At 46.2% G+C, this 25,211-nt stretch overlaps 1 protein-coding gene across 3 annotated transcripts in view; it reads right to left on the bottom strand.

The window, feature by feature from the left end:
• Tbc1d22a (TBC1 domain family member 22A) overlaps positions 1-25,211 on the bottom strand; it is a 323,373-nt gene that overhangs the window by 188,276 nt on the left and 109,886 nt on the right. For all 3 annotated transcript variants that reach the window (XM_010634302.3, XM_033766172.1, XM_033766171.1), the window contains one exon: positions 18,839-18,953. In XM_010634302.3, coding sequence (XP_010632604.1) covers positions 18,839-18,953 — 115 coding nt within the window. The remainder of the gene's footprint in view (positions 1-18,838; positions 18,954-25,211) is intronic.

Below are 25,211 nucleotides of genomic sequence, written 5' to 3' on the forward strand. Positions count from 1 at the left end.
TTTAATATTGAATATAGCAAACTCAAATTCTCTATATTTTGAACGTATTGGGGAATATCCTTTGTGTGCAAATACAGTCAGCCTTCCATATCCATGGTTCCCACAACCACGGATTCCCTAAACCAGAGATCAAAAGCATTAGAAAATAAAAAATGATGACTTTTCTTGTCATTATTCCCTGAACAGCACAGTATAACCATTATGTGGGTCAAACTGACACTGTGTTAGGTATCATGAGTCATCTCGAGATTAAAGTATTTGGGAGAACATCGGTAAGTTATATGCAAATACCATGCTACTTCATAAAGAACTTGAGTACACACAGACTCAGTACCCATGGGGGTCCTGGAGCCAATCCCCAGACCCTGAAACACAAGAATTCCTCCTCAACCATCATGACTGAAGCTGGACTGCATCTGTAGTGTAAATCCTGGAGCCAGGTTTAAAACTCCACCCTAGCTTGTCATCACTCTGGGTACTTCTTGCATTTACGCTGAGGAAATGCAATCGAGATTCTAATCGCACATACATCTCTAACAGTTTTCAGCTTATCTAGTTATCACCTTTTTCCTATATTTGCACTGTTGAAACATAATACTTTTGAAAATTTTCATGGCTTCTAAATTTGTTCAGACAGCCCTCTTCTTTACTCCACAATTGCAAAGGATTTTCACTTTTAGATTCATCAACAAAATTAGAATGATCGAGCCGATGGATATTTTCATTTCTACATCTATTTCTTCCCAATCACCTCTTGAATGAACACCTCCTTTCAGCATTTATGAAAATGTCATGAAATGTATCAAGTTTGATTCCCAAACATCATAAAGGATAAAACAATACCAGCACATGTCTTTTAGCACAAGGGGATGGCCCCAATACTTGTCGTCAAATGCTGTGTGATTAAAGCCTGTTCTAATTTGGATGCTAGCTGTCCCCAAAATGTCCATGTGCTCAAGGCCTGGTCCCCTAGATGGAGGCATCAAGAGTGGTAGAACCTTTGAGAGATGGGGTCGGGGAGGGGCCGGAGGTGACTGCAGTCCTGCCCCTTCCTGCTCCTCTTTCACACCTCCCCACTCTGCCCTACAGCACTCCTCTCCACAGCGTGCTCACTGCTCACTCACCACCGGCAATTCATCAGGAATGGCTTTTGCGAGCCGGTGGAAGCCTTTTCCTTTTATAAATTAATCCTCTGAAACATTTCCTTACAGTGATGGAAAAAAGCTCACAGCCCTCTCTGTTAAATGACTGACAACAAACCACAGTCCCTTCCTGTCCCTAGAACATCATCCATTCAGTGATGCTTGAGTTTGAGAAACTTCATCTAAAATACCTTCAACTGAGCCCCAAAAGTCTGAGATTTGCTTTTATGATCAATGTCACCAACATCATTAGCATCGGGAGAGCTGCTCTCGGCCTGTCTGCATTCATCTCCTGATCCATTTAATATTGGGAAATGTCTTCCTCTGCCGACTTTCCTCTCATTGCCATTACATGTGGAAAATAAGGAATTCTAAACTCTTTACTGTGTTCAACAAAAGCTTTTAAAAGACTTCAGAAATGATATCTCCAGATTTTTTTATCTTCTTGAAAGATACCATGATCATTTGGCAACTCAAGAAGAACCTCAAAGCTCATACTGAGAGAAGCAGTTTATCTCAGTATTACATGATTCTTGATACACCTCCTACCTTCTATTCTCTTATTATCTTAGTCCCTTTTTACTAAGGTTGTGAATAATTGGTGAGTAATGACGAAATAATACCTATAAGGATAAAATATGAAACTGCTTCCAGATATTAAAAAATTAACAGCATTAAGATCTAATAATATGTCCTCAATTTATTTTTTTTAAAGTCCAAGGGATTGGTAGGGTAATTGCAAGTGAGAAAGGATTTCATTATATTTTTCAAACATAAATACTTTTGTTCTTTGAAGAACAGAATAAGCATGATGAAGCAGCTAGGAATGGTGTTAGTCCTTGCACTCGGGAGGATGAGGTGGGAGGATCACTACAGCCTAGGGATTAAAAAGCAGCCTGGGAAACATAGCAAGAAAATTTTAACAGGAAAAAAAGGCACTAAAATAGCAATCCTTAGAGATGGTTTGAAACATTCAAACAGGAAACTCCAAGACTAACTTTGGGTCCAATGGACCCTTTAGGTGTCCAGGGATTTAATATCCTTCTTCTACACACAAGACACACAGAGCCGCCAGGAGCCTGAGCAGAGCCCTCCACCCTTTCCACAAGCCAGCCCTTTATGTGCCCCACCAAACAAGCCAAACATCGTGTTGTGAGACGTAAAGTCTCAGTCTTAAGAATGACCCTACATTTGTAGAATTCAAAGAAATTTTAAAACAGTCCCCAAATCAAATCTAGGCTAATTTGTTTACAAAGAATGGTTACATTTGCTTTTGGGGTCATTAATTTTTTTACTTTTTTGAGTTTAGAACTTAAAAAATTCTTCTGGCCAGGTCTGAGCAGCTTATGTGGAGCATCTTGAATAGTACATTCTCTTGTCAGGTCAGTAAGTACTCAAGACTAACTTTCTGCTTGGTTGGGCTGGCGTAGGCACGCACACACACGCCAGCAAGGCCCTGTCTTGCAATCCATCCTTTCGTTGGGGATCCACTGAAGAGCTGAGCTGCTGACAGCCCTTGTCCCAAATCAGACAGAAAGACTCATAATTAGCAGCACCTCTTATATTCTGCCTGCCCAGAGACCTGCACACGCTGTCTGGTAATGGAGGTCATCAAAGGGAGAGCTGGATGTCTGCCCTGGCCCCAGGGCCTAAGCAGGCAAGCTTTATTAAAAATTTGCATACTGCCTAAGGCACTGCCTATCTGTCCTGAGTTGCTTCTGGAAGATTCTTGCTTTGAGAGGAAAGCTCCCAGCCAGGCTGTGCAGGGAGCTGCTATGCAGACCCGAACGCTGATTGGAACTGGGTGACCTCAGCAATGTAGGTTGCAGCCAGACTCAGGAGGCAGAGGCCAGACACAACCCAGGAGAAAGAAGCGGCCTTGGGGCTGGGGATTTAGCTCAGCGGTTCAGGGGCCTGCCTTGTAAGCGCAAGAACCCAAATTCAATCCCCGGTACCAAAAAAAAAAAAAGAAGTGGCCCACATTGTAAACTTATAATCTGTTTAACGACTGGTTGCTTTCTAAGAACTTTCTGAAACTTCAGGGTATTTCTCTCTGAACTTTCAAACACCAACACAGTGCATGCGACTGGGGTGGGGGCAAGGATTTGGCTTTAATGCAAATTTGTGCAAAAAAACGAGGTAAACTTCAGAATTATTTTCAACAATTTCCATCTTGTCTCACTGTGCTATCCCAAAATCTTGGGCTTTGTACTAAATCTAATTGCTGAAATAAACACAATTTGTCCCAGTCCTCTGGCTATGAAACTATAGGAAAGAAAACATCAATGATTTCCTCTCTCTACTCTGCCTGGCTGACATCCAAGACAAAAGGTCACTTTCAACATGTACTGCTCCCTTCCCTGCTGGACAGGATAGAGCAGGGCCCAGCTCTGCCTCACAAGTGGATGCTGGCTTTGAAAACCCTCATGCTCTGGGACTCAGGGAGACCCCACCTTAAACACAACCCCAGCTAACAGGAGAGGTAGTAAAACCACCACCTCTCCAACCACAGAACTAAACGGCTGTACAAAAAAAAATTACCTGCTCCCTCACCACCCTTTCCCTTCACCAGCTATGCTGAGGAAGACAGGGGAGCCTTGCGCAGTCCCTGTGGCCCCTGGAGAAGCCTCCTGCGGAGGACACAGGCTGAACAGACTTTCACCATCCACCTTTGGGTCCTGTCGCTGAGCAGCCAGCACAAGCACTGGAGAACCGCACACACTTCACAAGATGGGAGCCACACCACCCATATAAATTGAAAGGGGTTAAAAAATCAAAAGAATCGAAAATTCAGTTCCTCGGTCACATGAGGTCATGGCTGTCCTAGTTCCCAGACTCAGGAGCCACATGGCTGGTGGGCAACATGCATGCCAAGCCGCTCAGGCAGAAAACACGGCATCAGAGCACAGCTCTGGTCGCTGAGACAACCCAAGGTCACAGCCACCTCTTTCAACATGGGCACCAACACAAACACAGGAAGGAGCACAGCCTCATCATGAGCGGTGCGCGGGCAGCTGGACATTCACAGGCAGGGGAAAGAAACTCAGGCCCAGCTCCCAACCTGCGCAGAACTCAACAAAAAGGATCAACAACCTTAAGTGGAAAGCCTGAAACTATGAAACTACTAGAAAACAATACACGGGAAACACTTTGAGATGCCAGCACAGGCGATGATTTCTGGGATAAGACCCCAAAGCACAGGCAACAAAAACCAATGGGATTGTATCACACCAAGAAGCTGCTACACCGCAAAGAGAACAACAGAGCTAAGAGACAGCACCAGAACAGGAGAAAATGTATGCAAGCCATTTGTTCAAGAAGGGATTATTATCCAGAACATATAAAAAAACTCAAAAACACCCAGCAAAATAACCCAATTTAAAAAGGAGCAAATACCTGAATAAATATTTCTCAAAAGAAGAAATACAAACTACAAATATACTATCATGAAATGCATATGTGAAGAAAGCTCAACATCATTAGCCATCAGGGAAATGCAAACTCAAACCACAGAAAGGTATCATTTCACCCCAGATGCAATGGCTGCTACCTAAAAGACAAAAATAAAATAAAATACAAATGCTAGTGAGACTACAGGGAAAGGGGAGCTCTGAAGCACTTCTGGTGGGAGTGCAGCCACTATGCGATATGGAGGTTCCTAAAGGTAGATCAACTACGCGATCCAGAAGTCCCAGGTCTGGGGTGTATCCAAAGGAAACAAAGTTACCATAGCAAGGAGGTACCTCAACAGCTGACAGCTCTTAGGCACACTGCTTGGAGGAAGCCAGATTCACCAAAGCTAACAGACAGAATCAGCCCAAGCGCTCACTGAAGAGTGAACAAAGGAAGGGTGACACACACACAATGGAGCATCATCCAGCCATCAGGAAGAATGAAATCCTATCACTTTCAGCAACATCCACTGGATCTAGAGGACATTATTTTTAAGTGAATTAAGTCAGACAAAGAGAGACAAGTACTATACCACTCTTTCTCTCTCATGCATAGTCACTTAAAAAAAAAAATCTATCTAAATGTAGAATAGAGATGGCTGGACACTGGGGCCCGGCAAGTAGAAGATATAGAGAGATTGGTTACCAGGTACTAAACACAGATATATAAGGACTAAGCCCTGGTGCTCCACAGTACAGTGGGGTAGGCATGGCTATTACTTGTTTTTTAAAAAGCTAGAAGAAAGGAGCTCACAGCTTCTAAACATAAATGATAAAGAGCTGGAGATGCTAAGTATGCTGATCTGATCAATGCACATGATACACGTGTATTAAAAGACCACACTGTACTCTCAATAATATTCACAATTATTATGTAGTCACCAAAAATAAAAACTTGGAAAAAGCAAATAAGAACAAATATAGAAAAGGCGCAGAGTGCTGCTGGGCAAAGCCACTCTAGAGCACATGTGGGTGGTGCCAGTTCCTGGGGCCTCTGTCGTCCAAATTAAACGGCAACCTTGAGCAGAAGTGGACATCAGAGACTCGGGAAGGCAAGCTGAGCGCCTCCCACCATCTGCCACCATGTCTGGCCAAATGAGCCCACCTAGCCAGGCCTGGTGGTGCACACCTGTAACCCCGGCACCTGGAAGGCAGAGGCAGGAGGATCACCACAAGTAGAAGGAAAACCTGACCTACATAATGAGACTTTGCCTCAAAAAACAAACAAACAAACAAAACAAAACAATGACCAAGAAACAAATACACCTCACCAGAGAACAGAACCTGTGTGTGTCTACATTCGTCTCCATGCGTCCACTAGGGCCAGGTCTCCTGAAAATCCTGTCTCAGAGGAACTTCTCTCGCCCAAGAAGAAAAGCAGCCACTTGTGCCCCGGGGCAGGCTAGGAGCAGCTCCTCACTTGACTGTCCCCCTGCTCAGGGTGCACGCTGCAACTGTGACACATGGAATAACTTTTATTTCTTTGGAGAAAATGGTCCTGAAAATAAAAGAACTGGATGGGCCGGGGACTTGGCTCGGTGGTGCTGTCTCCTGCCTTGCAAGCACAAGATCCCAAGTTTGATCCCTGGTACAAAGAAAAGAAAGAAAGGAGGAGGAGGGAAGAGAAGAAAAAAGAGGAAGGAAGGAAGAAAGGGAGGAAAGAAGAAGAAGAGGAGAAAGAGAGAGAGAGAGAGAAAGAGAGAGAGAGAGAGAGAGAGAGAGAGAGAGAGAGAGAGAGAGAGAAAAACTCACTAGCACTGGTGATAGTGACATACAGGCCCGAGGTGGGTGCACAGAGCCGGCAGCACCCAAGCAGAAAACACGCTGTGTCTGGAGGGAAGACACACAGCAGCCACCAACCACCTGCCTGCCAGATTTCCTCCCCACATACAGGACATCAGCTAGGGCAACACAAACCACCCTAGCCACACCCTCCAAAGCCTGCAGGGCCAAGCAAAAGGCCCAGCGGGCAACTGCCCCGGGAACCCTCCCACGGCCACCTCCAAGGTTTTATGGTGGCAGCAAACAACTGTGGGAAGAAAGAAGCGGGCAGCAAGGGATCCTTCTGTGAAGCAAGAACAGTGAGCAAACCTAAGGAAAACAGTGCTGTGCAAAAACCCTGCAGACAGCCTCACTCAGGAAGGCACACTGGCGCAGGCAGAGCCCCCGGCCAGCCTCTTCCAGGGGCAGCTGGGGGACAGGGTACAAGCTCCAGAGATCCGCACACAGGTGGGCAGCCTCGGAAGGGGTGGCTGCTCCTCACGCAGAGGTGACGTGGAGGCTCTCAAGGATCCCAGTGGCGGGTAATTAAGCACTTAGCGTGTCTGACACAGCGAAGTCATTAATAATCGCAGCTCAGTGTCACTCTGAGCAGCACAGAACTCACACCAAGTGCCTGCGCCACAGAAGATCCCTCGCCTCGTAACAGCAGAGTAAGGCTTTCCTTCACAATGACTCAGCGCACAAACAGGTCTGTCTCCTCGGGTTGTAACAATGAACTGGAAATACCAAGAGAGTGACAGTGCACAGACTATACTGTACGAATTTCATAACTAAATGCCATCAACTTTTTTGCACCCAATGGACTGTCTATGGATAAAAATAGTAATATGCAATAATAGTAATAAATAATGTCTCCACCTCAAAAGCAGGCTTTGTCGGGTTGCTCCTGACCACACTTTCACGCGCGGCTTCCCCTTTCATGCAGGCCTCAGGTCCAGGGAATAGGATCCACACAATTCCTAACACTGAGCCAGGCATCTTTCTGGGGCCTTCACGACACGCCGTCACACCAGAGCTGACGTGGCACTCAACCAGCGCTCCGCTTGTCCCCATACTGGAGGCAGGCTACTGGATGTATTTACTCAAAAGCTTTCAAAGGTCCTGGGCTGAATTACGGAAGTTTCTTGGTAATAAATTACGCGGCATCTATTCGAGGAGGGCAGAGGGAGGCACACCTCTAACGTGAGATCGTTTTCTCTGAACCTGAGCCACTTCCGCAGTAACAGCAATTTAAGACAGAAATGAAGAGAAACTCACTTTCGAAGAAAGAATGAGGAGACACATAAAACTGTGTTCCATGGACCAGAAGAAAATGTGCTGTCTGAAGAAAGAAGTTTTAAAGGCTGCATGAGGGTCCAAGTTAACAAGGATAAAAAATGTCGGTATTTGGAGGATCACACTCAAATGAGGCAGAACTCGGAAAGTGTGTCACTGAGGAATGCTGTAAACTGGAGAAACTAATCCTGCCACACAGCCATCAGCTGCAAGCCTGGAAATCACATGGCCAGTAGAGCCTGTGGCACCTCCGAGAGACCCTTAGACCCTGCCCACAGTCCAAGGGTGAGCAGGAGCGGTCAGATCTGGGTCTGCAGCTGCAGGCCCTCAATAAACCGCTCAGTCCCTCGACCCCCTTCCTTCTAATCTAAAGCAGCAGCATCTACCTCTGCGGGCTGCCAGGGATAAGTAACAGCACACATACAGACAGGCTGAATTACAGGCTTAGTTAGCTTAGTGACTTCGCAGAAGGGAAGGAAGCCATGCCCCTTCTCTGGCCCGTAATCCTACCACACTCAATACTGCATAGACTTTTCCACCAAACACATGAGGAAAAGCTCAGAATTCTCAGATCAGAGTATCAGAGGCCCCACATCCTAGTGATTTAAGAGACTCTGACTTAAGAGACTCAACAACTCACAACTTCACTTTGAAATCAAACCCAACCCAACCACTACCGTGTGTACGTAACACTGCAAGCATAAAGTCAAATGCCGGGCACAATGTGACACACAGGGGCCTTCACCTCCAGGGATGTAGGCAAAGACTGCATACCTGTGTGCTCTGCCTGAGAAAGGGGAGCAGACCCAGGGATCAAGACTGTGGAAAGCAAAGCCCCAGGAACAAGGTCAAAGGCCAAGGAAGAATGGGACTTGTTTGAGTAGCTTGTACTCACACAGGTTTTACTTCACCGTCTGAAGAAATCTGAGCAGCCTCCTCCTCTGTGACAGTCTATCAGACACGCACCATACAACTCGCAGACCGTGTGTCCACAAAACTGCTCACACTGACCACTCTTCTGCTACCTTCCAGCCCAAGGGCCGAGGGGCAGACCTGTGGGTGGGGTTACCCCGAGCTGAGTCCAGAGGGCCTGTCAGGCAGGCGTTCGCTTCTGTCACCAGGCATCCCATCCCCTATGTGTCAGTTACTTCTCTTGCATTGCTGAGACAAAACACCCCACACCCAAGTTAAAAGGGAAGAGGTTTATTTGGCTTATAGCTCACAGATGTTTCAGTCCTTAATTGGCTGACTTCAAGGCACGGACAACAAACAGTCATCGCAGAGGAGAAACAACACAGTGCACACAAGGTAGCAAAGGCAACAAGAGAGACAGACTTCACCGCGGCTCTCTGCCTTTCATCCCAGACAGACTAGCCGGATTAGAGCAGTGCTAACCACTCGCCCTCATGTAGTCATTTAGTAATCACAGGCCCTTAATCTCAGCTTCACACATCCAGAACCAAACCCTAGCACCCTGAAAAGGACTGCAGGCATACGCGCGCGTGCACACACACACACACACACACACACACACGCACACACATATGTGTGCCCTTGCTCATGCTTGGTTTCTAATTAGGCCTCCTGAATAAGGCATATTTAGGTTGAAAACTCAGATGTCAATACCAGAGAGCGTATTAATTGCTCCTGGTCCTCAACTAATTCACTCAGTCACTTAACATGGGTGAACTCTGGGCCATTTTGGAACGGTCTCACATATAAACACCACAGGGTCTACACAGGAACAAAGTACGTCTGTAAGCACACACATGGGACTCGTCCCGAGTCCATCAGGGGCCTGTTTCGTAATTCATGTTAGAAGACACCAAAGACAGCAGAGATGGCAAATCTTGTACACGGCTCGTGGGAGTACATATTTAACACTCTGCGGAAAATAATCTAGCAAGCATTGTCAACTCAAAATACTCATAGCTCTTGATTCAGGAACGCTTCTTCTAACTCTGCACCACAAGGAAATCCAAAATGCAATCAAGATGCTGCCTGTGCTATCTGTAAGAGTGGACAAGTAGAAATGACACAAATGTTGGCCGGCAGAAAACTCCAACTTTATGATCTCTCCTCAAACCAGAATAATGGGATCCTACTTTCTTTTAAAGATATTTTTATTGTGAGATAATTCACATATTACACAATCTAGTCACTTACAGGGACTTTCAATATATTCACTGGTGTCGGCAACCACTATCACAATTTAATCTCAGAATATTTTGTTCCCCAAAGGAAACCCTACAGCCCTTAGCGGGCTATGCTCATTCCCCTGCATTAGTAGCTCCACATCTCTGACAGCTGTGTGTTACCGTCTATCTTTTTTTATAGTACTCTCCTAGTGGGTATTAAGTGGTGTCTCAGTGTGGTTTTGACTTGTACTCCCTGATGATTAATGATGCTGGCCACCTTTTCATGGGTTTATTGGCCATTTGTACATCTTTGGCGAACTGGCTATTGAAATATTTTGTACTTGTAAATCAGATTGACTTAATGGGTTTAAGAGTTATTTTATATACAACATAAGTCTCTTATCAGATATATAATTTACAAACATTTTCTCCCATCCAGTGGAGTGCCTCTTCACTTTCCTGGGAGTATTGCTTACTTCTGAAAGTTCTCATTCGATGAAGTCCACTTTATTTATTTCTTTTTCTTTTGTCATTTTTCCTTTTGGCACTGTACCTAGGAAACCATGGCCTGACCCAAAGTCATGGAGACTTGCTCCTATGTTTTCTTACAAGAATTTTATGGCATTAGCTCTTACATTTAAATCTATAATCCATTTCATTATTATTGTAAGAAGCAGAAACAGAACTTTATTCTTTTGCCTGTTGGTATCCAGCTGACCTAGGAACATTCATTGAAAAGACAATTTCCCTCGCTGAATTCCTTTGGAATAGTTAAAATCAACTGACCATAGATATGAAGGTTTATTTTTGGACTCTCATTTATAGTCAATGAATCTACACATCTATACAAATGGCAATATGATAGTGTCTTAAGGACTGTAGTTTTGCAGTTAAGTTTTGATATCAGAGCATGCAAGTCATCAGACTTCTTTCTCCTCGTCCCCCACACGGTTCTGGCTATCCTAAGTATTTTGAGTGTCCACGTGAATTTTAAAATAACCTTATCAATTTCTGCCCAAAAGCCAGCTGGTTTTTTCAGATGGATTGCGCTGAATTGTTAGATCAAGTTAGGAAGCACTGCCATCTGAACAGTACTAAGCCTTCCAACCCATAAAAATGAAATAAATGTCTTCCCATTCATGTATGTCTTCCTTAATTTCTTCTAACAATGCTTTGCAGTTGTCAGAGTATAAGCCTTGCATCTCGTGTGCTAAATTTATCTTAAGCATTTTATTCATTTTGATTTTAACGAAACTATTTTCATTTCATTTTCAAATTGTTCTCTGTAAACATACAGAATATAACTGATTTTGGGGGGGGTACCAGATCAAACTCAGGACCTTGTGTTTGCAAGGCAGGCAGTGGAACCACTGAGCTAAATCCCCAGCCCATAAACGAGTTTCTATCTTGAACTTCTATCCTACAGCCTCATTGAATGTACCAAATGCCATAGTTTTTTTATAGATACTTTAAGATTTCCTATAAATGAGGTACAGCATCTATGAACGGAGGCACTTTTACTTCTTCGCTTTCATTCTGGGAATGTGATGGGTTTTGTTTCATGTTCTATCTTAACTGTTTGACCACAATCAACATAATTGTAAATGCCAGTGGAAAGAGCAGATGATCTCATCTTTTCTTGATTTCAGGGGGATGCACCCACTGTTTCCCCCTAAGCATGGTGTAAGTTGTAGTTTTTTCATAGAAGCCTTTTTTTCTCTTTGGTACCAGGGATTGTATAGAAGTATTTATTTGGGAGGTGGTTCCCTCCTCTTCTTCGTTTGTTGGATATGCTCATCATTAAAAAGTGCTAGGTTTTTGTGAAAAGTTTTATTTGCATTAAATGGAACAATCGTATGTTTTTTGTCCTTTGTTAATAAAGTATATGACACTGGCTCTCATATGTTGAACCATCCTTGTATTCATGAAATAAATTCCATTTGCAATGATATGCAAACGTTTTATGCATAGTGGTGCATTCAGTTGTTAGTATTTTGAGAATTTTTATATCTATCTTCACAAGTGACACTGGTCAGTAGTAATGTCCTTGGTTTTCATATCATGGCAATAACAACCTGTCAAATTGGCTGGAAAGGGTTTCTTCTCTATTTCTAGAAGAGTTTTGTGAACAAGTATATGAATTCTTTATTAAAAGTAGAATTCACAAATGAACTCAACCTGTCTAGGATTTCTTTGTGGAAGTTTTTAGGTTACTATTTCAATCATACATATACATCCCTACGTGAATACGGTGTGCATATGACACAAGAGATTTATTGAAAGGAACTGGCTCGTATACATAAGACAGGAAAATCTGAAATCTGTGGGGCAGGCAGATGACAGGCTGGAAATGCAGACGGTGCTCCTTCACTGCAGTCTTGAAGTCCTGCTCCTTCAGGAAACCAGTCTTTGCTGTCGTGCCCTTCCACCGCTAAGGTGAGGAGGCTGGTCTGCACTGTGGAGGGCAGTGTGTGACTGACTCAAAGTCTGTGATAGAAACGCTACTCCTATATAAAAAGTCCTCTGCACAGCAACATTGGACTGGCATCGACCAAGCAACTGGGCACCATGGCCTCCCTAAATTGACACGAAATTCATCAGCACAGTCAGCTCTGGTATCTGTATTTTTCTAGGAATTTCTCCATCTCTTCCACATCACCTAATTTGTAGAATTATGTATAGAATTCCCCTTCGCACCACATGCTTCCAAAATTATTCATTATTTTAGGTAACTTGGCTGTTTCCCATCTCCCTGGAACTTGGTCGGTCTAGATAAAAATTTGTCAATTTTGTTGATACTTTCCAAAGAACTATCTTTAGTTTCGTTGACTCCCTCCGCTGTCCTAGTCTCCATTTCATTTATTTCTGCTGTAGTCTTCAATATGTCCTCCCTTCTGTTTGCTCTGGCTCTACTTTGCTCTTCTTTTTGCAGTTTCTGAAATTAGAAGCGAACAGGGTACGACCTTCTTATTTTAACTCAGTCTGAGCTACTGTAGTTCCTGCCCAAGACTGCTCCAGGGGCATCCCACCGCCATGCTTGTACACTCTGTCTCACCGCAATGCCTGATTTCCCTTGGGATTTCTGGTTTTGACCCTTTGGTGATTTGCAGTGTGTTTAAAATTTCTGCACATGCATCAACTTCTCCAGATGGCTAAAGACGTCTAACCTAATGCAAGTGTCATGGAAGAACCTATCAGACATGATTTCCCCGAGGCCTGCACAGGGGCCTGGCTTACGTCGGTCCTCGCAACTGCTCCCTATGCTCTCGATTAAGAGCACGCCTTCTGTGCAGCTGGAAGTCATGCTCTGCATGTGTCTGTCAGATTGGCTTGGTTTTCAGTGATGTTCAATTTTCCAGGTCCTTGTTGGCCTTCTGTCTACCCACTGTTGGAAGCAGTGTGTCACTACTTTATAAAAAGACATTTTAAAAAAGTATTGGCTTCGGATAAATGCTTAGATAGTAAAGAGAAAACAACACTGAAATGTGCATGCATAACACAACAGCTACCAACAAAAAGCCAGAGGAAGGTCGCCAAGCATTCCAGAGACAGTCTCTAGGGTGTGCAATCTCACTGTCAGTGAATTTTTCAATCTGCCCACAGTGAGTCCATGACTCTGATCATTTTCAAAGTATCTATAAAGGACAAACAGAATACAAAGAAGCTGGGGTTACCCAACAAACAGCGCCTGTCTTCCCCTTGCCTATCTCGCTGGACTTCCCTGGGCTCCCGCCCCACTGCCCCTTGGGACAAAATAGCTACAGAACCACCTGTCCAGGAGCTGGCCTTTACCTCCCAGGGCTCCTGAGAGGAACTGTGGGCCACATAAGCACCTACACTGTGAGGGGCACTCAGGAGGAGGAGCAGATGTTCCTAAGTGCAGCCTGGGTTTACCACACAAGCAAAACACAAAGTACAATGCAGTAAAACTTAAATGCAAACACGGAAAAGTTAGAACAAACCACTTATAAAACTAACTTCCAATGAGAAACCAACAATAGCTTTTTCCGTCCCTGCCCCATAAAGCCCTGGTTATCCTCTGATCTGGTGGTAAAATACAGCCCCAGTAAACTCCCTGCAGTGTTTCTCTCCTGTGTCCAACAAACCCTTGTAGAAACTGACTTCCTGTGCTCAGAGAGCTGCCTGCTGAAATGCCCTCCAGCGAAACTAACAGGTTTTAATTCAGAACCTAAAATTCTGAGATTCCAATTTATAAACAAGAATATAAAAATTAAAATTCTTAATGCTCTTTAAGTAAATGCATTATTCTAGTCCCTTTCCATATTTGCTTTCAAATGTAATTTAAGAAAAAATGACACACAAAATCAAATCAGTCTAAGCTTAAACTTGCTGACGATGACAGTTGTAAAATACTCTTCATCGTACAAAATACAGCCATCATCATTCCTCTCCTGTAGCCCAGCTAACATACAATTACTCCAAGGGGCCTGTCAAAACTGTTTCTAAATTTAAAGAGCAAAGATGCATCAAAGAGGGGCGAAAATAATATTTCTTTGTTTTTTCTCTATGCTGGAAGTATTTATTTAAATTAAAAATGCGTTCTTGATTTCAATTGTGCAATTCAAGAAGATTGAATAATGTTTCTTAATTTTAAAACAAATTAAACATTCCTAAAAGGAATATGATAGACACTATTTGAAAAATATAGGCTTTACTTAAAAATTATACTATGCCTAGGGGTGGAAAGGGGGAAAAAATGAACAATAGGGGAATGGTTTCATTAATTATCCAATATCATCTCAGCAGAATATTATGTGCAGGAAGTAGAAATGATAGGAAAATAATATAAGGAAAACTTTATGCTATAAGAAAAAGCCTGAAACAAAATGTTATACATAATATGCTCCTGACTGCATAATATCGCAATGACAACATAAGCAATGCACAGAGAAGAGACTCAGAGGGAAGATGACATCAGCTCATCCTCAAGAGACCGCGGGCTAGAGCGAGCCTCCTCATGGCTGTATCAGAACCGGAACCTGAGGTACCCCCAGGTTGCGCTGTGCCCAAAGCCCCAGAAAGAGGGACCAGTAGGAAAACAGCTTAGGCTGAAGGCTGCAAATCCTCCTTCCTCCATACCCAACACTAGACATGTCCCCACAGGACCAGACAACAGAAGTGCAGGTAACTGCCTCCAGCCCACGCCCTGGTCCTGTCCCATGAGCCAGCTCAGAACTGAAAGGAGCTAAGGAAGGTACAGCGCACTTCTGGGGCAAAGCAAGCATGCCTCTCCTGCCAAGGGCAGAAGTGGAGAACACTTTCTCATCCTCCCTGGAAAGCAAATCTTAATCAAAGAATGAAAGAGGCACAGATAAATATTTTTAGAAGTGGGACAATCAAATGTTCCAACTTTCTCCTGCATACTTGCCTATACCTTTCAATAGCTCTACACTCAGTATTTCCCTTAGATTTAAAAGCTGATAGGGTGTTTTTCTTTTTATTTCATGATGAATAGAAACATTTTGGGGATTCCTTTCAGTATCAGATTACATAAAGTTCTTATTCTGTGCACAGCATTACACACATAAGACCAGAGGGTCAAGGAACCAGTGACCCACCAGAGGAAGACAGAGGAGGGAAAATCCAGTTTCTGTGTTCCAGAAATGCTCTCTCCCCCTCCAAATTGTTTGACTCTGATCGCCCTGGCCAGCCTCCTGCAGGTAGATCAGCAGTCCCCTTCTTTCCAGGAAGCAGGTCATCAAGTTTGAGAAGCTGAGGTCCTCCTCAAATAATGGATCCCCTCCCAAGTTCTGTTTCAAATCCCACCTCCTGTTTCAAATCAAAGACAACATCCTGGAGAGGCTTCTAGTGCTGGCACTTACAGGTGGGACCACCCACTGAGACCCAGCAGGCTGCTGCTTCCCACCTGGAAGACCACAGTCCCAGGCGATGTGCTCCATCCTCTCTGCCCAGAAGAACCAGCAGGAGCACACAGCCAAGGAGGTCTTTGCTTGCTTGGGCACACAGCACATGCATATTCCCAGGAAAAGCCCCACCCCTGCTCGGACAATGCATCAAACTGAGGTTGCTGCCTGAGGACCCCTGGCAGAATCCCAGGCCTAGAGGCTTTCTTGCACCTCCAATTAACTGCAATTGCTTGCCACATTACAACTCTGAAGAAAGAAAATCCAATAACCTCACAAGCATGACAGGAAGTAGTGTCCATTTAGACTGAGACCCATGCCACTCACCCTGCAAGCATCTGAACCATCACCTGACAGCCTGGGTTGATGCCACAGTGCTGCCAAAGCACTCAGGCATCTGAACTGCAGAAGCTCATTGCCAGGTTTTACCTTTGAAGAAAAAAAAAAAATTCTGCAGATCTTCCGTAAGCACAGCACCTGAGGATCACCTGCTCCAAGACCAAGCACAGAAGGAGTTCAGCAATCCATACATCCCCTCAGGAAGCCTTCACCTGGTTATTTACTTGGCTCCCTGAGGCCAGAACCAAAGTGAATACAGAAAAACTGGGACCTGAATACACATTCCTCAGTCTCCAGTGCACCCTGAGACTGGACCCAGGGTTCCCTGTGGCTCCCCAGCACTCTCACCCAGCCCTCCCCAAGCCAGCACTCATCACTACCCCATGGGCACTTTGGTTCTCGGCAGGCTCCCCTGCTGCTCCCCACATCCCCACACTCCTATGAGCTCCGCTGAAATGTCACCTACTCAGGGAGCCTCCTCTGACCACCTCCGCTATGCCGCCTCTTGATAACATGAATGCTAATTACTTTAATTAAACTTCTTAATCACTCATCTAAAATCTGTCTTCCCCACTACAATGAGCTGCAAGGCGGCAGGAACCAGCCGTTCCTCATTCATCTGTGTCCCCAGCACAGCAGAGGGTCAGCAGGCACTCAGACAAGGTGCGATCTCCCTGCGTGAGGGCCAACACCATGGGGTGCAGCCTGGAGTCTGCAGAAGGACAAAACTTCAGCCCCAGAAGGGAGCGAGGTGATGCAATACACAATTTACACAGACACTAGGCCATATGGCATGAGAGATGGGCCCGGGCCACAATAACAAACATTCTGGATCCTGGGAAGCGAGATCAGAAAAGGACTACAAATCCAACGATCCTATTTGAAGTCCAGACCCCAAATTTTTCAAATGTCCACCAATAACAGGTACATGTTACACAGACACTCCAAAGCAACACTGTACACCCAAGTCAATAGCAGGTGTGTTCATGTGTGTGTGCACACAGATACACACTCACGTGTGTGTACAGCACGTCTGCAGGGAGAGCCTCTCAGAGACAAGCTGAAGTCTCCATTTGCAGAGCACACACTCCATTTCCCTGGTTTTTCTTTCTCCTGGACAATTAACGTCATGGTCATGTCCCTTCATCCTGTCTTGCTGATAATCAGGGAAATGCATTAAGAATCACTTGGGTCGTACAACACAAGTTGGTAGTAAAGTAGTTAAGACAAACTTATTTACCACATTAATTAAATGGTCTATTTAACATGCAATATCAGTTCTCTAATCACATCTCAGTTGAACTTCTTTCAATTAACAACTCTGAGGGCTACTGACAGGGGTCCTACTGTTACCCGATCATTAGGAACATTTCCATTATCTGTCCAACGAGGGAGTGAGAAGCGGAGTGCAGGCGCTGAGTAGTGGCCTCTCCCTGCTCGAGATGATTAGGGAGGGAGCGACAATGGGTCTCATTAGCTGCTTAGCAATGAGAAGACGTCCTATGAAATCATACACGGGAGCAGAGTGCCAGGGGTCCAGGGGTCGCAATAAAATTCACTGCACAGGTATGTTCTAGCCTCTGAGGATGTCCTGCCCTCCAGTTAACCCACCTCTCAGGCTGCCAGGACAATCAGGCAGGCCGGAGACCAAAACGGCCCAAGCCATTCTCTCAGAAACAAGCGAGGCTAAGCCAGGAGGGGTCACAGAAAGACGCTTTCAAGTCAGTTTTCAACATAAATGTTTCAATGGAAGGCGGAGGCCCTCCTGAGCATTTACTTGGAATTCACAGCTGAATTAAAAAACACACACACACCACTTTTCCCATTTCTTAAGAATTTACAGGCGCAAGAGATGTAGCTCAGTGGCACCACACCTGCCTGGCAAGTGCGAGGATCTGAGTTTGATCCTCTGTACCACAAACAAAAGAATTTATAACATGTTTGAAATACGTAAAGTTATATTAGTTTGCTGTTCTAACATAAATGAAAGAAAAATATGCACTATTCAAGACAAATGGCATAGCCCAAGTAAATCTGTGAAATGAATTATTTTGCATGTAATTAATATTCCCATGAAACAAAATGTTATCGTATATCAAAAGTAGAAAAGGGGGCTGGGGATTTAGCTCACTGGTTCGGGAACCTGCCTCACAAGCGAAAGGGCCTAAGTTCAATCCCTGGTATCAAAAAAAAAAAAAAGTGGAAGAAAGAGCCAGGGATTTAGCTCAGTGGTTCTGCTGCCTGCCTCACAAGTGCAAGGACCTGAGTTAGATCGCCGAGACCAAAAAACAAAGTAGAAAAGGACGAAATGCCACAGAAACATAAAGATTTGGTTTTTACTTTGTAGGAAAATATTCAGTAACAGTCTTATTGCCTTAACTTTATCCACTTAAATTCAAACCATGAAAGCCAATGCTTCAATAGCCATTAAAAATAAACCAAATTCAGGCCAGGGATTTAGCTCAGTGGTTCCACCACCTGCCTCAGAGGCACACGGTCTGAGTTCAATCCCCAGAACTTAAAAAATAAAACATAAAACAAATCCCCAAACATATTCAATTCTCTTCCTAATGTTATTAAAGAGAAAATGCTGACAATGGTGATGGTATCTTAATATCTTCAGTAGTTGAGCATGTAGATTTAAAGACTTTTTCAAAAGCGGCATCAATAGCAGAACTATTATTCTCAACTATTTCTCATCCTTAATATCACTGAACTTCATGGCAATTGTCACTACAGGTATAAATAAGTACGCGGAGTGACACAGCAAGGCCAGGAAAGCTCATGTTCAATGTTCACAGAAAGCTATGGCGGTATGACCTTACCTATGTATTCACAAATGAAGACCACAAAGAAAGGAGTGACCAGGTCATTTATCCCCTGAACGTATCCACTGGCAGGATGACGGATTGCCCATATAAACAGGATCCTTTCAAAAATCTGAAAGAAAATAGAAGAGGTGGTAGCAAAAAGTCAACAAGTGGAGATCTTAAAATCCATCTACTCTTTTACCTAAAAACATACTATCAATGTTTTTCATTGTCTTTAATATGAAAATGCAAATACTATAAGCAAACATCCACTTCAGTTTAATTTCTTTGTAAAAGTCCAATGATTTGAACTTTGTACTGACTCCTAAGCACTGTGCAGTATTTCACCAGCCCCCTCAACTCTGCCCTTTCACAAGAGACCTCCAGGCCCCACCAGTCATGACTGCAAATGGCCATCCACGGCTTACTGGGACAGTGCACAGCACCCAGCTCTGAATACTTCCCCAGAGATGGGTGGGAGACCAGGTGGGTGCAGGCAGATGAAAGGATGGATGAATGGAGAGATGGATGGATGGGTAAGTGAATGGATGGCCAGAGGGATGGACGGATGGATGGATTCAGTGGACAAAAGAAGAAAGGGAAAGAAGGAGAGATGCACGTATGTGTGCATGCTCTGAATTTCCCCCGCAAGATAAAGAGCTCTTGAAGTCCCTGGGAAGTCCTCACCATCCAAGAAGACAGACAGGCACTCAGCTGACAGAGCGAGGGATGGGCAGGACCCCAGCCTGCCCTCTCTCCCACAATACTCACATCCAGTTGCTCTTCCTCCTCCACGTCACTCAGCCCCACCGCACACCTCCACCTTTGTCTACAAGAAGGATTTTACAGAGATGCAACACAATCCCATCACCCAACCCGCACATGTGTATGAGCCCACATTCCCTCATAGCTTAAAAACCTCTCCACTTGCTCTAACTTCTGCCACCAAGGGAGCCTCGGGGCCAGGCTGCAGCTCCCATGGCCCCCTAGACTGGGCCCTCCCCCAAGGTTGTCCTCAGGCCAGAACCCACACACTGGCCACACTGTGAGGCCTCTGATCCCACTGCCTGCAGGACCCCATCCTGTGCGCTCACTTGTGCAGCTGTATGCTCCCTCCTTCGCCTCTTCTCAGAAGAGCCTACTTCCTACTCTGTGACTCTTGTTGCTGGCTCCTGCCTGAACCTGGGGCTCCTCACAGGCCAAGGCCACATCTGATGGCTCAGCCAAGCCTCACAAAAGCAAATTTTGCAATGGAGACTTGCAATGTACAAAGAGAGACCTGGAGCCCAGGCTGGCACTAGAATCCTATCCACTGACCCACAGCACTGAGTGAGTAACTAACAAAGAAACCACCACCTGTAAGGCCAGAGGTCCCTGATACATATTTGTTGAGTGAGTAGTACATTCAGGCATATATATTCATACATATTTTTAATTTTAAGTCAACAGTTTTCTAGAGAAAACTGAGTATTTTAAAAAATTCAAAGATTAAAATCATTAGTAACACAGAGCCCTTTAAGGGATTCTCATGTACAGAAACTTGGCAATTGCAGGGAGGCACCAGTGCTCCACACCTCTGTCGCCAGGCAGACGCCCATGGGCAGCCCCTTTGGTGGGACAGCCTCAAATTCTGCAGGGAAGCACATGGGCTCACTAAGGGAAGTGGAGCAACTTCCCCAAAATCACAGAGCCTTGGGCATCACAGCCAGGTATCCTCCCTGGTAGCAAAACTAAGTAGGAGCCTTGGAGGCTACACAGAATCACCACTGCCCTGCTTTGGATCCAAGTGCTCCTCTCATGTGTAAGTCACAAAGGACAGTAAGGAAGACAGAAGACCAAAACCTATACCTAACTGATCTGCCACGCCCCAGGTAAGCAGGGAGTGGTCAGGCAGTAGGGTTGGGATATGTACCCACAAGTGTGTGTGCACAGTGTGGGTGTGGGGTTGTGCTCAGAGCAGGAGGCTGGAACAGGGACTGGGCAAGGGACTCAGGCACCATTCAGGCCACACATGTTCAAAGACACGTGTCACACACACACACACACACGCACACTCACATGCACCTCTGAGTCTACAAGAATATAGGCAATTTCTCCCTAAGCAGCCAAGCACTAGAGAAACCCAGTGTGGTTGCCTAGTCCCACGCAGCTCCCTGGGGAGGATGCAAAGGGAGTGCCCGTCTGCTCCAGTGTACAACTTCACACCCGCAGGCAGCGAGAGGGCCCTGCTGCTGCCTGGGACCACACCCTAAGGCCCACCAAAGATAGGGACAGAGACCCAAGCTTGTCTGGGCACCTCTGTAACCACACTTCTCAAAGGGGAGACGGAGATGAGCCCAGTCCAAGCCAGGCAGCACCTAGGGAGACTGTGAGGGCACCACTGGCTGTGAGCAGCACTGAGCAGGCGCAGGTGCCTGGTCCCTTTTCAAAGAGTACCCAGCAACAGCACTCCCAACCCTCCCAAGCCCAGGGATCAGGCACCCACAGGACCCCACCAGGACGAGCATAGCTGCGTCCCCTGGGGAGGATGCAGACTCCGATTTCTTAGTAAGGAAAGCTTTCAGTTGGTGAGAATCAAGGTGACAGATAGCTCAAGCACAAAACGCCATGACATCTAACCAGGCAGGTGGCAGAGAGCGTCCTGGGAGGGTGACATGGGGGGGGCTCCAGCTACCACCCCAAACTCAGCCTCTGGAGGGCCAGGGGAGGCCTGCAGGATCCACAGGGCACCCTCCCCATCTCCCTGCACCAGCCCAGCCAGCAGCCCAGGGTGCCCAGTTCTATATCCAGGGGCCTCCCTGCTACAACTCCTGTGTTCCACAACTCCTCAGCAGCACAGGGTGCTGTGACAGCACAGAACACATCAGGTCACTCCTCTAGGCCCCCAGAGATCCCTAGACACTTTGCATGAAACACAAATTCCTGAGCACAACTCTGGGGCCTAATGTATACACCCCTCCTCCTTCTCCACCTAACTGCTGCCTCCTGGGCCTCTCCACCATACCCAGTCACTCTGTTCCTACCATAGGGCCACTGCATCTGCTGTTCTTGTCACCTGGAGCCCCCTCTTCCCACATTTCCTGTGGTGCCCCTAACTTTCAGCAAAAGACCTCAGTTCAAAAGCCATCTCTTTAGTGACAGCATCCCTGGGGTGGGGGTGGATTTAGCTCAGTGGTGCCGTCACCTGCCTCACAAGCACTAGGTCCTAAGTTCGATCCCTGGTACAAAAAAAAAAAAAAAAAAAAAAAGAAAGCATCCTGTACCACCCCCCAAAAAAAAAAAATAGAGACAGCATCCTGTACCACCCCACCTAAAACAGCCACTCCTCTGCCTCAACAGGCTCCCCAGCCTGCAGCTCTGCCCATACCGGGGAAGGGGCTCATCCACCTTGGTTGCTGCCATGCCTTCTGCCTGTCAGGCTGCACGGAGAACCCTCAGCATTTCTTCAGATGACCAGAGGTGTGCTGAGAGCACTCTTGCTACTCTGGCCTCCATGTCCTGTTCACTGTGGGAGCCTGCACTCACAGTCATCCCTCTGGTCAGAAAGCGCTGGTGCCTGCTGGATCCCACCCTGCTTCCTCCATCACCAGAGCTGGTTCCTCAGTGCCAACCAGGGCCGTCTGGCTCCTTTCCTGGCAAGGCCTGGCAGACCTGAGTTCTGGTGTCCTCTCCTGTCTCGTCCTCAGCCACCTCCCCTGTGACTGTCACCTGATGGGCTCTCACTGTGAGATGCCGTAAGGAGAGAGGCCCTTGCCCCAATACAGAGGTACAGGCTCCATGGGACTACTATGCCCCGTACCACATGACTACACGGTTACTCTTCAAAGAATGCACTGAGCCCTTCTAAGCTTTTGCTCGGACAGGTGAGAAAAATAGAAATGACCAGCTTCATATAACTTTTTCCCAAACAAGCATTTTCAAAGTACACTGAAGGCACAGAACGGGGAACATATTAAGCACCATGCTTCCAGGAACACTTGCCCCAGATGCACACGGCCCTCTCAGAGCCTGGAGCCACAGACCTTGTGCAGCCCCTGGCCTTCCTGCCTGGCTCCCCATTTCCACCACTGCTCGCTCCCACTGCTGCAGGGTTGGCTACAACCCAAAATGATATTGCTGCTACAAACTTGGGTATGCATGTTCAGAGTGGCACGACTCGTAGCAGCCAAATCTTGGACGTATCCCATATGTCCATCAACAGATGAGTGAATGGACAGAGAAAATACCACTGCACGGTTTTTATACATAGTGGAGCACTACTCTGCCAAACAGAATAAACCTGAGTCGTTTGTAGGAAAATGAGTGCACCTTGAGACCATGATGTGTGAGATAAAGCAGACACAGAAGATTAAACATCACATGGTTCCTCTTATATGAGAAACTCGATAATAGGAAACAGGGAGATAGATCTTTTGCAAAAGGAAAGGGGACTAAGAGATGGAGGGAGAGGGGGAGAAAGAGAAGAGGACATGAGAAGAACGACGATGTGTTACGTACACGTGCCAGCCCCCGTGATCAATATAATCATATACTGCAAACATGTACTAATAAAAAGTTAAATTAAAAACGCCACTTGGAGAACCCCGTAAAGGCACAGTCTCCCGACTCCTGCACTGAGGCCCTCAAACAGTCAAGGCCCAACACACAAGGAGAGGGAGACTACTGCTTCTCTGGCCTGCTCAGGAAGGCTTAGAGAATCAGGCCATTTCCGTCCCCTAGGTTTCCTGCACTGTGAGACCGGGCCTAGAACCTAGACAGGCCTCTGAAACCCCTCAGATCACTGGCCCCCCAGATTTGAGCTCAGAGCAGGAACCAGAGATCAGAGTGGGATACCCACCAAGGCCAAGCAGCAAAAGCCAAAAGCTCACCGAAAGAGTCAACAGCCAGCGAAGTCAAGCCCACACCCAGACAGAGGTCAGGGCACACAAGAGCAGGGGACACTTGGGGCCAGGGCACACGGGCACATGGGCACGGCCTCGGGCAGGCCGGCAAGCTCAGTGACGGGAGCTGCCAATCCCGGCTTTCCCATCTCCACCAAACAGTGGCGCTGCTCCTGCCTACAGATCTCCACACAGAGCCGAGCCCCTCACTCAGGTGGGTGCCCTGCCACACAGCTTCCTCTAACATCGCGAGGGCGGCATCTACAAGACCACCAGGATGTGGCCAGGTGGACGGACACACAGATACCCAGGAGACAGGGCCCAAGGCACCCGGACTTGGGACATTCTTCTCCTGCAGGCTGGCAAGCAAGCAGCTCTCAAGCTACCTGGCCAGAAAACAGGGTTCACAGAGCTGTGAACCATGGGAGTTCACACCTGGGGTGCTGTCCAGATTCAAGAGTTCCCAGGCTCTCCCTCCAGCTAATTTCTGTGCTTCTTTGAAGCAGTGAGAACACAGTCGGAAGGATAATTTAATTTGCAACTCTGTCTGATCTCTGGCTTTGGGCATGACCGCCTCTACAATGGACTCCAGGTGCACACTGCTGAGGACGGAGAACATTCAGTCCTATCACCCATACTTCCGCGGGGCATCCACTGACATTCTCAGGGGAGGGGCATAGTCCCACGACTCTGTACACCAAAAATCAGGTATTTTGCTAGCCATTGTGCAGGAAAGGCGAAAACAATGCACAGCCTGGGGAAAGCAAGCGAGGGAAGATCCATCACATTCCATCAGTTCACAGTTACTGGAGCACGCTGTCAGGGGAGGATGCACATCCACCACAAAGCCAAGCTCTGCCATGTCTGCAGATGCACTTAATGGAAACAGACTGATCTGAAATGGCTCCAGCAATGAATACTCACAGGGTATGATCAGCTATTAATGTTCTCTTCGCATTCTTAATACCTATGTCCTTGTGAGAATGGATTCGCTAAAAGTAGTCCAAGCTGTAAACTCTTCCCAAAGTATTTCTTCCACAAATCAGTTCATACCCAACAATAATAAAAGTGGCCGCTGTGACTTGTTTCCCCAGAGCCAGAGAAATCAAAAGGCAAAAGGTACTCCTGGTTTGCCTAGATACTTCAGAGACCTGAGAGCTCTGACACACACACAGATTCTTAAACCAAAAAGCTCTTCCTAAAAGTCTGGCAAGCAGCATCTCCCCTGGAGCCCCAAGGGCTGGCGAAGTGCCCACTCAGGGCACGTTCCATCTTTGCTTTTTTTTGTGTGTCTTATCAAACACCCTCCGCAGGCCTCCGTGGCAAAGCTGAACCCCAGCTGTCCCTAGCCAAGACACTCTGCATACTAACAAGCGAGAGTCACTGAAACCGAAAACACTGCTGTGCTCATGATTACTCACAAAAATATCTGATTTTAGAAATGTGAAAACATCATAATTCTACCATATGCATCAGCAATGCATATAAAGTGCCATGGAGGTAATTTC

The sequence above is a fragment of the Fukomys damarensis genome, unplaced genomic scaffold, assembly GCF_012274545.1.
Source record: "Fukomys damarensis isolate Sample0158 unplaced genomic scaffold, DMR_v1.0_HiC HiC_scaffold_19, whole genome shotgun sequence".
Lineage (NCBI taxonomy): Eukaryota > Metazoa > Chordata > Mammalia > Rodentia > Bathyergidae > Fukomys > Fukomys damarensis.